The 12,764-nt window shown below is 38.9% G+C and overlaps 1 protein-coding gene across 1 annotated transcript in view; it reads right to left on the reverse strand.

Annotated features, from left to right (window-relative positions):
• RFTN2 (raftlin family member 2) overlaps positions 1–12,764 on the reverse strand; it is a 64,120-nt gene continuing 51,356 nt past the window's right edge. The window contains exons 9-10 of the mRNA XM_041737664.1: positions 10,521–10,599; positions 1–1,325 (exon numbers count right to left, since the gene is read on the reverse strand). Of these exons, the coding sequence (XP_041593598.1) occupies positions 1,053–1,325; positions 10,521–10,599 (352 nt within the window). The 3' untranslated portion in view covers positions 1–1,052. The remainder of the gene's footprint in view (positions 1,326–10,520; positions 10,600–12,764) is intronic.

Genomic DNA, 12,764 nt, shown 5'->3' on the forward strand with positions numbered 1-12,764 from the left:
TAACAAATGACATTTTATTATTCAAATGATATAATATCAACACCAATGCTAATAAAAATAGAGGCTGAATTCCTCAATGGCAAAGTCAGTTGTATTTCACTTGAAGATACCCACATTTCGAAGTAAGCCTTCTGTAGATAGATGAAAATCCTCTATTATGTAGAGTTTTAATCTTTACCTATTAAAGGCTGGGCAAGGCAAAGCCATCCCTACTAGCAGAGCAAGAAAAGCAGAGATGGAACCGGTGTGTCTCCATACACTTGGAGCTATGAATACTTTTCTGTCTTGCAGTTTAAGATGAAGAAAATTCTTTTTCTCTACTAAGGTCTTTAAATGTTGAGATTCTGGGTTCTTTTCATATTGAGTTTTACGGGATGCTGCTTTGCTCTATTTCTAGGCTATTAGAAGCAATAATGTTTAAGCTCAAAGAATCAGTATGGGGCTGGTAACATGGTGACCCTTCCCTTAAAAGCAAAGACATACAAAAAGGAAGTTTTTGAAGAATATTTTAACAAATGGGAGCTTGCTTTGTATATACCTGTCATCATTAAAGACAAAATTTGGACTGTTATATTCAGGAAACAGGTATTTCATTAATTAGCCCTTTACATGTATGTGAAAGAGAGAGAGGGATTTAGAGAGAGAGAGAGAGATTGCTTTTTACCTTCAGTAAGATTCTGACTTCCTGAGGACTTTCTACTTAGGTGAAATACTGGTTGATATATTTAGTCTTCTCACCAGGAACTGAAAGAAAAGTAGATCTTGTATATTCATGAGAAACTGAAGTAGATTATTGGTTAATAACCTAAGAGAACACCTGCTTAAACAGATGTTTAGTTGAGAGAAGTGTAAACACGATTCTAAATTTACAGTTCTGTTGGTTATTCTTCTTTGTCTGGGAGGTTGAGCCAAAGTTTATGCAGATAAGAGGAAAGCCTGAGTCTGGAAAAATTCAGAGTATTACAGAAATGCAGGGAAAGCAATACAACAAAGTCAGTTGGCGATTATTTTAATAACTATTTACAGGGTCTTGGGTTGTTTTATTTCATTGCTCACATACAAGTGACCTGAGTTACTCCGTCCTCCTGGTCAAACTGTCCGTCGTCGAATTCCCGCAGGACGCTGTCACCGCTGCTGAACCCCGAGAAGCTGCTGTAGGGGCCCGGCCTGCTCTCCTTGGTCCAGCACTCTCTGGAGCGAGACGGGAGGCGCTCCTCGGGCAGGTTGCTGCTCTCTGTGGGCTGTGATGTGGCCGTGTCCAATCCAATGCTCCTGCTGGAGACTTTGCTCCTGTCCTCCCCTCTGCCGTGCCGGCTGGCTTTCCTCTGAAACACACGAGGTTGGCCTTCGTAACCAGGGGTTACGGAGATGGGCCCTGCCTGTGCCCCCAGGATGAGCTCCCTCTGTTTCACAGCCCGCAGAGCTTCCTGGCACAACCTTATCCTCATTGACAGGTGGTTGTGTACCTCTCTGGGCCCTGGAGGATGTCTCTGGGGAGAGAAACCTGTTGGGATCTTACTTTGGGGAACAAAGGAGGGCAGAAATACATTAGAGGTTCCATTTCCTATCTGGTGTTAGTTGGGATCCAGGCAGCAGAAAAAGTGCTTCAGCGGCCACCTTACACCCATTTCACATAGGGGCAGACTATACAGAGGAGTCACAAATAATTCTGACCATATTTATATTGAAAGAATGGGGATCCTTGGGTGGCGCAGCGGTTTGGCGCCTGCCTTTGGCCCAGGGCGCGATCCTGGAGACCCGGGATCGAGTGCCACGTCGGGCTCCTGGTGCATGGAGCCTGCTTCTCCCTCTGCCTGTGTCTCTACCTCTCTCTCTCTCTCCCTGTGTGACTATCATAAATAAATTTAAAAAAAAAAAAAAAAGAAAGAATGGCTAGAGTGTCCCCCTGGATCAAGCAGGCCACCCTCCTTGTCCAGCCACGAACCGCCTCTGCCTGATGCAGTAGGAATGCTCAGCAACTGGACCAGCTCATTCTGCAGACTATCTGATAAACGGTGGATGTTTTCACTGTGAAATATTTACGGAGGGCTAAAAATGTCCTTGGTGCAGTTTAGAGTAAAGAGGACATGGTCTTTGCCAAGGTAACAAGTCAAAATAAGGTCTATAAGTCAATAAAAGGAATCCTCGGGGAGAAAACTGTAGCAACTGAACAGGTGGATGTTCAGACTCCTGATGAGATTTCCTTACAAGCGTGTTTTTAATACTGGTAACGTGAAATATTAGAATATGATCACATACTTTTAGGTACAAAAATCTGAGCAAGGATAAACAAAAAAAGATAAAGATAGGGGCACCTGGGTGGCTCAGTGGTTGAGTGTCTGCCTTTGGCTCAGGTCGTGATCCCAGCATCCTGGGATCCAGTCCCATGTCGGGCTCCCTGCAGGGAGCCCACTTCTCTCTCGGCCTATGTTTCTGCCTCTCTCTCTGTGTCTCTCATGAATAAATAAATAAAATATTAAAAAAAAAAAGCACAATCATTTCCCAACTCACAGAGCATTTATTTCTTGGAAGTTCATTTATATGTTAGTTAGGAACTAGGATTACATTTTCTTAAATGCAAGAGCTACAATTATAAAAACTTAGGGGAAAAAAATGTAGAAGCCAGATGCCCAGGCCAGTCTCATAAAAGCTTGTTAACTCAGGTTTGTTGAACTGTAGTGTATAAAATACAAAAGTATTTTCTACTGGTTCTCATGGCAAATACACAAAGCAAACAACAGCCTTAATTAAATTAGACTGAGTATGCTACCATGGAATGTAATCACCATTTATGATATTGTTTGTATAGGAAGAGCAGCCCTCAGCACGTTGCTTAGAAAGGCATGTGTTGGCAGTTCTTTTTCTTGGCTGAGTTACTGGAGTTCTTGGGCAAGTGTAAGGAGACAAGTAGTTCCTGCCTCAATGAGGCTGGGGTGGTGACATTTCCATTGGCCCCCTGGAGTCACCAAATGCAGGTGTCAGTTCTTAAATCCTTTTCTTTTTTATTCTCATTCGCCAGAAGTATTGAATTTAATACAAGCCGTGGAACCTGACAGGTTTTCTCTTCAGGTTTGGATTTGAGAATGGAACATTCTCTCTGGCACTGGGGTTCTGGTCAGTGAAGATATGGCCTTGTGGCTGTAGGAAGGGCTGACAGGTACCATCGGACCGGGCTCCTTTCTCAAGCCTGACTACTGGCTCCCTTTCCCACAGGCATAAAGATTGCGTTCACTCTTGAATGACCCTTCAATGTTGACTGAGAGAAAAATAGGAAGGCAGAGATGCCTGGGAGCACTTGACTGCCTGGAACTTTCCTTACTCACCAGCAACAGGGCCAAATGTAAATTTTGCAATAAATTCCTTATTGTAGTAATAAGTGATATTTGTAGTAATTTACTTTTAGATAAATATTGATGAGTGAACAGTCACCAAATGTAAATTTCAAATATTAGAAGGTGACACAATAACTAGTAAAAAAGATTACAGACTGTAATCTGTAAAAAAGATTTCAGAACGAACACTTCTTTTTTACCATAGGATTTAATAAATACATCTTCAGCAATGCTATTGCCTCCCTCACCCTGCTCTCCACCACCTGAACTAATAGCTTTTCCAACAGGTCAAACTGCAATGTTCTTATAACTTAGAGTGCCGGAGTCTGAAGTCAAACCTGTCCTGAGAAATCACCTACCACAACCCCTCATTCTACAGAGGTAGGACCCAGGCCCAGAAAGAAGACAGGATTTGTTCAAGGTCAGGGAGCGGCTGGTCTCAAACTGGATCCCAAGGATCTTGTCTCATTCTTTGCACACTATATTACCCACAGCTGCAAAAATATGAGTAGACTTAAGGTCAAAGATTTGTGTGTTTCCCAAATACAATTTTCCTTCAGTTACAAAAATAATACACGTTCAGTGTTAGAAAATCTGGTAAAAACAAAACAGTAAAACCAACCCACAATCCTATCTCGCAGAGATACCATTGTTAAAATTTGGTATATTTTACTGTGTTTCTTTCTTTAAATATGTGTGTATTTGCATATGCACACATAGATGTGTACAACTCACTTTTCTACTTAGCACTCTATTTTATTTTATTTTATTTTATTTTATTTTATTTTATTTTATTTTATTTTATTTTATTTTTAAAAGATTATTTATTTATTTATTCATAGAGAGACAGAGAGAGAGGCAGAGACAGGCAGAGGGAGAAGCAGGCTCCATGCAGGGAGCCCGACGTGGGACTCGATGCTGGGTCTCCAGGATCATGCCCTAGGCTGCAGGCGGCGCTAAACCGCTGTGCCACCGGGGCTGCCCTTAGCACTCTATTTTAAATATTTCTCTATGTCAATAAGAAGAAAATTTCCAGGATATGTGGCCAGGTTTGTTCCTTTAACTCCTCAGTTTTTTCTGATATTTTTACTATAATATTGGAGAAAATTATGCCAAGATTTGGATGCAGATCTAATGCCATTCTTGATAAAATCTATTAATTTTTGAGAATCATTCTCATTTGCTAAAAATGGGTGACCCATTTCAAATCCCTGAGACTCAGTGACAAGTCAGTTGAATTTAAGATATACTATCACTCTGGCTTCCATTTTTCACTGTCAGTGTCTTAAAAATAAAGAGGAAAGAATGAAACCAGAATTACACCAGCAATCCTAAGACATGGTGTTGTCTTGGAAACTACTATGATGGAAAGAGTAAAAGAAGAGCTAAAAAATATGGCTTATAAAGCAGTAAAAACATGGAGTGGACATTGAGGATTTCTCTACCTTGTGTGGCTCTGACCTGGGGAAGGATCAGGAAGTCACTGCAAGCTCAGGTGTAGCTCCAGTACCACTTGGAGGTGTTAGAGGTTTTGAAAAATCTGTGGAAAGACACCATCTCTACTTGCTCACAGAACTTGTTCCTGGGTCATCCCAGCTTGGGGTTGTCAAAATCATTCAAGCAGAAGGAAAAGAGTGTAGAGGGCAACCACCTTTCCAGCCAGCTTTCCTATCCACCTTCTCTGCTGCTGGGTGGGCATGTGACCCAATCAGATCCAATCAGTGTCCTTCCTTGGGATTTTTTATGGACTGTAGAATAAAGAAGCTCTTTCTTTCTTTTTTTTGGGGGGGGGGCAAGGAAAGGGCAGAGGGAGGGAGATAATTTTTTTTAAAGATTTTATATTTATTTATTTGAGAGAAAGAGAGAGCATGAGCAGGGTGGAGAGGCAGAGGGAGAAGCAGACTCTCTGGTGAGAAGGGAGTCCTACGTGGGACTTGATCCCAGGACCCACAGATCATGATCTGTGCCTAAGGCAGACACTTAACTGACTGAGCCACCCAGGTGCCCCAAAAGAGAAGAATCTTAAGCAGGCTCCACACCCAGCATGGAGCCTGATGCAGGGCTCAATCTCAGAATCTTGAAATCATGACCTGAGCCCAAATCAAGAGTTGGACGCTTAACTAACTGAGGCACCCAGGCACTCTAAAAAGCTCTTCTGTTTTGATGAGGTGGCTACACTCACCTCATTAGAAGCCCTTTGCACATATGCACATTGAAGCTGAAACAGATAAAAAAGAACATCCTGGCAAAGCTGAATCTCTGGTGTCAGTACCTGAGGGTTCTTGTAGCTCTTTTGTGATGTTATAAGCTATGCCAATATCCTTCCTATCTAGAAGTCAATAAATGTCCTTACACACATAGGCTAACCTGAGCAGAGTTTCTGTTTCTTACACCCCCCGGGAGTGGACATGGTCCTATTACCCATAGGTAATAGCATGAGTAACCCAGAAGAGAGCTGTTCTTCAGCCTGAACCTTGGCTCTGAGGCAACAGGGACCACTCTTCCTCTTCTGCTCACATTAGGAAAAAGGCCATTTGCTTTGAGTGTAAAGCATTCCCTAGATGAAGAACCTCATTAAATATAAAAGCAAAATGCTTTTATCTTGATTTTTACTTAATGCTCTTTGAGATACTCAACATTCTCTGTTTACACTAGCACCTGATTTATTTTCACAAGGACTTCAATCAAGGATACTACGAGTTAATGAATAAAGTATGACCCTTATGATTTTCAAATAATTTCAAATCAACTTCAAATGATTGAAAAAGTATGAACAAAGTTTAGTAATTGTCTCATTGTAAGGTAAAGAAGTTAATGTGTACATTATTATTTTATTTTTTAAAGATTTAATTTATTTAATCATGAGAGACAGAGAGAGAGAGAGAGAGAGAAAGAGAGAGAGGCAGAGACACAGGCAAAGGGAGAAGCAGGCTCCATGCAGGGAGCCCGACGTGGGACTCGATCCCGGGTCTCCAGGATCATGCCCTGGGCTGAAGGCAGGAGCTAAACCGCTGAGCCCCCCGGGCTGCCCCTAATGTGTACATTAAATATTTCGTAGTATTCATATGATTTTATTATAGCTACCTAGGAAAAGATCTAATTTAGAACATTTTTCTGGCTCCTGCTTCTTCTTGGTTTGTGTTAGAGAAATGTTTCAACAGATGCGCTCAAGAAGTCTTTACCACATAAAATCATTCATTTTGAGATATATTTTAAAGATAAGAATATTATTTGGGGACGCCTGAGTGGCTCAGTGGTTGAGTATCTGCCTTCGGCTCAGGGCATGATCCTGGAGTCCCAGGATCAAGTCCCACATCAGGCTCCCTACATGGAGCCTGCGTCTCCCTCTGCCTGTGTCTCTGCCTCTCTCTCTCTATCTCTCTGTGTATGTGTTTCTCATGAATAAATAAATAAAATCTTAAAAAAAAGAATATTATTTGGATGTAAGACTGCTCTAAAGAAGAAAAATAAATTAAAATCAGAACCATTAACATTACAATCCTATATCTCCCCAGGGTCTATTCTCTCCATCTTTCTTTCAATAAAAGAACTCCTCCCTGCCAATGCCTTACAATTTTTGGCTGGCCATAAGCTATTTCACTGTGGCACCAGCACATGGTTGACCAGATGACATATCCCAGCCTCCCTTGCAGACACCTGTGGCGGCATTAATAAATTCAGATCAATGGGATGCGAGAAGAAATATGTGACTTAGGGGTCAGTGCTTTAAAAGCATGTCTGGAATTCCTCTTTCCTGCTTCTTGCTGGCTGGACATGGCAACAACTGTGGCATGTTGAGGGTAGCAGAGCTGACCAGTCATGAAGTGAAGCCTTGACCCACCCTAGAGGGCCTGCCCATTTTTAGACTATTACAAGAGAGACCCTTCTGTTGTATTTAAATCATTCCTTATGGGCCTTTTTGGTGTAGCATCTTAGTAATTAATTAGTTACTAATTAATAACTGGTGAAAAAGTTGTTGATGACTAATACTTTTTTAACTTAATTTCTCCCAACTTTCTAATTAAGAAAAATTTCAAGTAGACAGAAGGTTTAAAGTGTAGTACAACAAACACCATATACTCATTACCTAATTCTAAACTTGTTAATGTTTTGCCATATTTCTTATATATATGTTTTTTTGGAACATCAAAAACACCCATACACTACATTCCATTCTTCCATACTAGCTGAAGGTAATTTTTATCTGGAGACAATGGAGGGTCATTAGGAGTTTCTAGATTCTTCTTCAATTTCTCCATAGAGCTAGTAGTGTTTAATCATCTACTATCGAAAGGAAAACATTTCTATTGAAAACAAAAGCAACATTTCATATGACCAGGCACTGTATTAAGCCCTGTACATGTGTTCTAACTGAATCCTCCTCACAACCCTGTGGTAAGTACTCACATTGTCCATATTTCATAGATGAGGACACGGAGGCTTGGAGAGTGTGTCAGACATGATGTGTGCTTGTACATGTGTGCACACCCAAGCACATATCTGCGTGCACACATACCCCATTCCCAGGGATCTTTTTTTTTTTTTTTTTTAGGAATATTTTTCATTATGTTTTCTACTCCTAAGAACACCACTAAATGGAAACTACTCTGAGTTTGTGGAAACTAAGTACTCTTAAATGGCCTTTGTTTCTTTTAAATAATTATCAAAGGAAAATGGGGGCTGAAGAATTTAACTGAAATAGAGCCTTATAGGTAATAAAAAAATTCGATTAGTTTTGAGTCTTCAAAAGTAACAGAAAAAGATCTTGGAAGAAAAAATTGAGAACATTTAATAGATGGAGGTAAAATCCTGGATGGAGTCTCTTATCCTACTGAGTGTCACATCCTTGAATTCATTTAGAGGCCTCCCTCCAAAAGAAAGAAAAATAAAAATAGATAAAAGGAACAAATTAGAAAGGACTCTGCTTTATTATCCTGCATAGCCTTCATAGCCTTACTTCATGAGAATTTCATTACCCAAGGACAGTTTTTAATGGAGAACAAAGACATTAAAAAATGTAATCTTTGTGATTTATAGAACAATCTTTTAATTTCTAGATTATTATATACTAAAAGTATATAGTTCTTTGAATTTCTACACCTATTTACAGTTTTGTGTAACCACAATAGGACACAGAACAATTATATTATCCCCCCTAAAACCTGCTATGTGATCCCTCTATCACTTCCCTTCCCCAAAACCCTAATTCCTAGTAACCACAGATCTGTTCTTTACACTACAGTTTTATTTTTTCGAGAATTTCATATAAATGGAATATCTGTAATCTTTTTATTTTTTATTATTATTTTAAAATTGCAGGATAATTAGTGTACAGTGCTATGTTAGTTTTAGGTGTACAAACAGTGATTAAACAAGTGTATACATTACTCAGTGTTCATCATGTTAAGTGTGCTCTTAATCCTCTTCACCTATTTTACCCATCCCCCCCACCTCTCCTCTGCTAACTACCAGAACCACCAGTTTGTTCTCTATATTTAGGAGTCTGAGTTCTTTTGTCTCTTTTTTGTTTTGTTCATTTGTTTTGTTTCTTAAATTCCACATATGAGTGAAATCAAACCCTCCATCCATGTTGTTGCTAATGGCAAGACTTCATTCTTTTTTTATGGCTGAGTAATATTCCAGTGTGTGTGTGTGTGTGTGTGTGTGTGTGTGTGTGTGTGTGTGTGTGTGTCTGTATACACCACACATTCTTTACCCATTCATCTATCGATGGACACTTGGGCTGTTTCCATATCTTGGCTATTGTAAATAGTGCTGCAATATACATAGGGTGCATATCTCTTTTCAAATTAGTATCTTCATATTCTTTGGGTAAATGCCCAGAAGAGGAATTACTGGATCATATATTATTTCTATTTTTAATTTTTTGAGGAGACTCCATAGAGTTTTCCACAGTGGTTGCACCAATTCCCATTCCCACCAACAGTGCACAAGGATTCTCTTTTCCCCACATCCTTGCCAATACTTGTTATTTTTTATCTTTTTTTATATTAGCCATTGTGACTGGTGTGAGGTGATCTCTCATTGTGGCTTTGATTTGCATTTCTCTGATGATTAGTGATGTTGAGCATCTTTTCATGCGTGTGTTGGCCATCTGTATGTCTGTTGCAATATTACACACACTCACAGAAAATTTTTCCTCTACTCTTATCTCAGTACATGAGGCCTACAAATTAAACTACCAAAAGACAGATTAACAGGAGGAAAGGTTTATTTTGGATGTCCTTGGGGGCTTCACAGAGAAAAAGTGAAAACCCAAAGAGACAGTGAGACCGGGGAGTTCATACATGATTTTAGCAAAGTGACTAGACAAAGGAATAGGACTCTGGGCTGCTACGGGCAGCAGATTGTGGAAAGGTACACATGTGGGGAACCTAATGGAAGATAAGGGTTATTTTTAGTAAGGTTTGTATATGTAGACTCAAGTCAATGCTATTTCTAGCAATAAGTCATCTCTGGTGATTAGGAGTCTTCCCTCCCTAGTACAGGAGAGAACAACTTTACAAATGGAAATTTATTTACTTTTTGTTTGAAAGATTTTATATTTTAAGTAAATCTATATACAGAATATGGAGTTTTGAACTCACAACCCCGAGATCAAGAGTCAGGGTGAGTTCAAGATCAAGACTCTAAGGATTGAGCCAGCCAGGCACCCCTGTGTTACCTTTAAAAAGGGAAATTTATGTCCTGCTTTTAATCAGAAAGGGAAAAGATAGAAAGTTACTCCTATGTCTGTGTTCCTTAATTGCCTTCAGTTCAAAAGAATCCTTTGCCAACATGGCAAATTTCGGAGTAAAATATTTTGATCCCATTCAGAACTGTCTCGTGTCACCTGGTTACTGACACATTCATTTCCTTTGTTGTTATAAGTGGGTTAGAGACTATTTCCATATCAAGTCCACGTTTCCTTATCTGTATTCACCATTTACAATTAGAAGGAGAGTTTAAGGATTAAATGCTTCAGTAGAACATTTAATTAAGGGGCACCATAAACCTCTGCCTTGGCCCAGGTCATGATCCCAGGGTCCTGGGATGGAGCCCCACATCAAGTCCCACATTGGGCTCCCTGCTCAATTCTTCCTCTGCCTCTCTCTCTCTCTCTCTCAAATAAACAAATAAATAATCTTTTAAAAAATATTTAGTTAATAAAGCATCAATTTTACTCACTTCTGGTGTTTGAGCAGCTGAATTCCACATAACTGGTCTCTGAAGGAACACGACTTGCTTTGTAGCCAAATTCCCTTCACTGCAAATGAAAACAACAGCTTTAGTATTTTCAAATTAGTAATTCTCAATTTCATACTTGGCTAGAATATTCCACATGTATCCTTTGTAATATAATCTGATCCAAAAATAATTATGAAATATTATTCTATATAAATATTGTGGCTGGAAAAACAAGAAAAAATCCCTAAAAACTGAATATAGTTATTACAAGAGAAAAATTTGTTTAAAACTTGTAATCTCAATGTGCTAATGTAAGTATTTTTATCTTTTTTTTGCCTCCTCCTAGTCTTTATACATGTGAATTTCTGCAGTTCTGTAACTACTACATATTTGCATTTCTGTGTTCTATGCCTTTCACTAAATACCCTTTCCTTGTTTTTACACTGATTGTATTCTTAATAGCTGCCATCTCTCAAAGAACTAAGATACTAAAACGTATTAAACCTTTCCTATATTATTGGAAAATTAGGTTGTTTCCAGTTTTCCACTAAATTTTTTAAAATGTTGCTGTAAAATATGTATAGTCTTCTTTATTCTTTTTTTAAAATTTTTTTTAGTCTTCCTTATTCTTATGACTTATTTCCTTGATATAAATTCTCAGGAATAGGATTATTGGGTCAAAAGGGTATGATTTAAGCTTCTTGGTATGCATTGTCAAATTTGCCTTATAAAAAGAAGAGACCAATTTAGGCTGCCACATGTGAGAGATTTTATATACATTTTCAATTGAGAGACTTGAGCCACAGCTAGTTTTATTTTCAGATGCTTCTTTGTAGTCAGCTACTCAGTATTCTCCTTATTTAACTATCATCATGGCAAATTACCCCTTGCCAAAGACTACTTGGGGTTTGTATTTCTCTGAAATGCTTTTCACAGTCTCCATGGATTTATGGGGAGGAGTGTCTGTAGCTAATGTTGCTCAGTTACGACTTTTATTATGCAAAAAACCCAAACAAAACCTCACTATTAGCTGCATTTTATGCTGAGCTCTTTTTCTGGAAAACAAATGCAACATTGAAACTCTGGCCCTAGCAATATATGTCAACTCCACACCGTTTGAAAATCCCAAACTTACGGATACTGTTGAATTTCGAGAAACGGCAAAATTTCCCCCAAAGTGGTAATAAGAGACTGTTTCTTTTTTCTTTTTATTTTTAAAAGAATGCTTCCAGTCTAATCTCATTCTAGTTTGACCTTATCTTTGCTTAGAAGAAAAGACTTGGATGAAGTATATTTGATCCTTGAACAACGTGGGGGTTAGGGGCATCAACCTCTCTCCCCACTGCAGTAAAAAAATCCACATATAGGGGGCGCCTGGCTGGCTCAGTAGGTAAAGGATGTGACTCTTGATCCTGGGGTTGTAAGTTTGAACCTCAGGTTGGGGGTAGAGATGACTTAAAAATAAAATATTAAAAAAAAATCTGCATGTGTTTTTGACTCTTCAAAAACTTAATTACTAATAACCTGCTGTTAACTGGAAGCCTTGCCAAATATATAAACACTTAACTAACACATATTTTCTCTGTTATATGTATTATATACTCTCTTCTTACAATAAAGTAAGCTAAAGAGAAAATGTCATGAAAAATATTATAAGGGAGAGATAATACATTTACAGTTTTGTACTATATTTATCAAAATAAATCTGCTTATAAGTGGACCTGTGCAGTTCAAACCTATGTTTTTCGACAGTCAACTGTATATTGTAACTTTTGGGAACAGTCACTAGGAGACATGGGTTATGACTTAGGCACACAGAGAAGAGACTAGCAGCATACAGAATAGGCTGTTCTTTGGGAAGTACAGAATATGCTAGGAAAGGCAGTGGCTTTGGAGCCAAAGAATGGGTTTAAATCCCACCTCTACCGTAATAGCTGATGATACCACCTCATAGCTGGTGACTTTAACAAATGTTTAAATTCTCTGACTTTCATTTCCTGTCAGGGACTTTGTGATGGATAAACATGTTGATGTGTATGAAGACCTCCTCTGTGCCTGCCACTAGAAGGAGTACAACAAGTGTGATTTCCTTCCACCTCTTCTATTCATTTAATGAAAGGTAGGGTGGAGTTAAGTGGGATGGAAATGTCTCAGACCCTAGACTATCTTCTAGAGAGAAAAGTCAAGGGAGAGGGTATCTAAGAATACAGAGGAGGTTTCTGGGTAATGTTCAAAGTGTGTGGT

This window comes from Vulpes lagopus, chromosome 22, assembly GCF_018345385.1.
Source record: "Vulpes lagopus strain Blue_001 chromosome 22, ASM1834538v1, whole genome shotgun sequence".
In the NCBI taxonomy this organism is placed as follows: Eukaryota; Metazoa; Chordata; class Mammalia; order Carnivora; family Canidae; genus Vulpes; species Vulpes lagopus.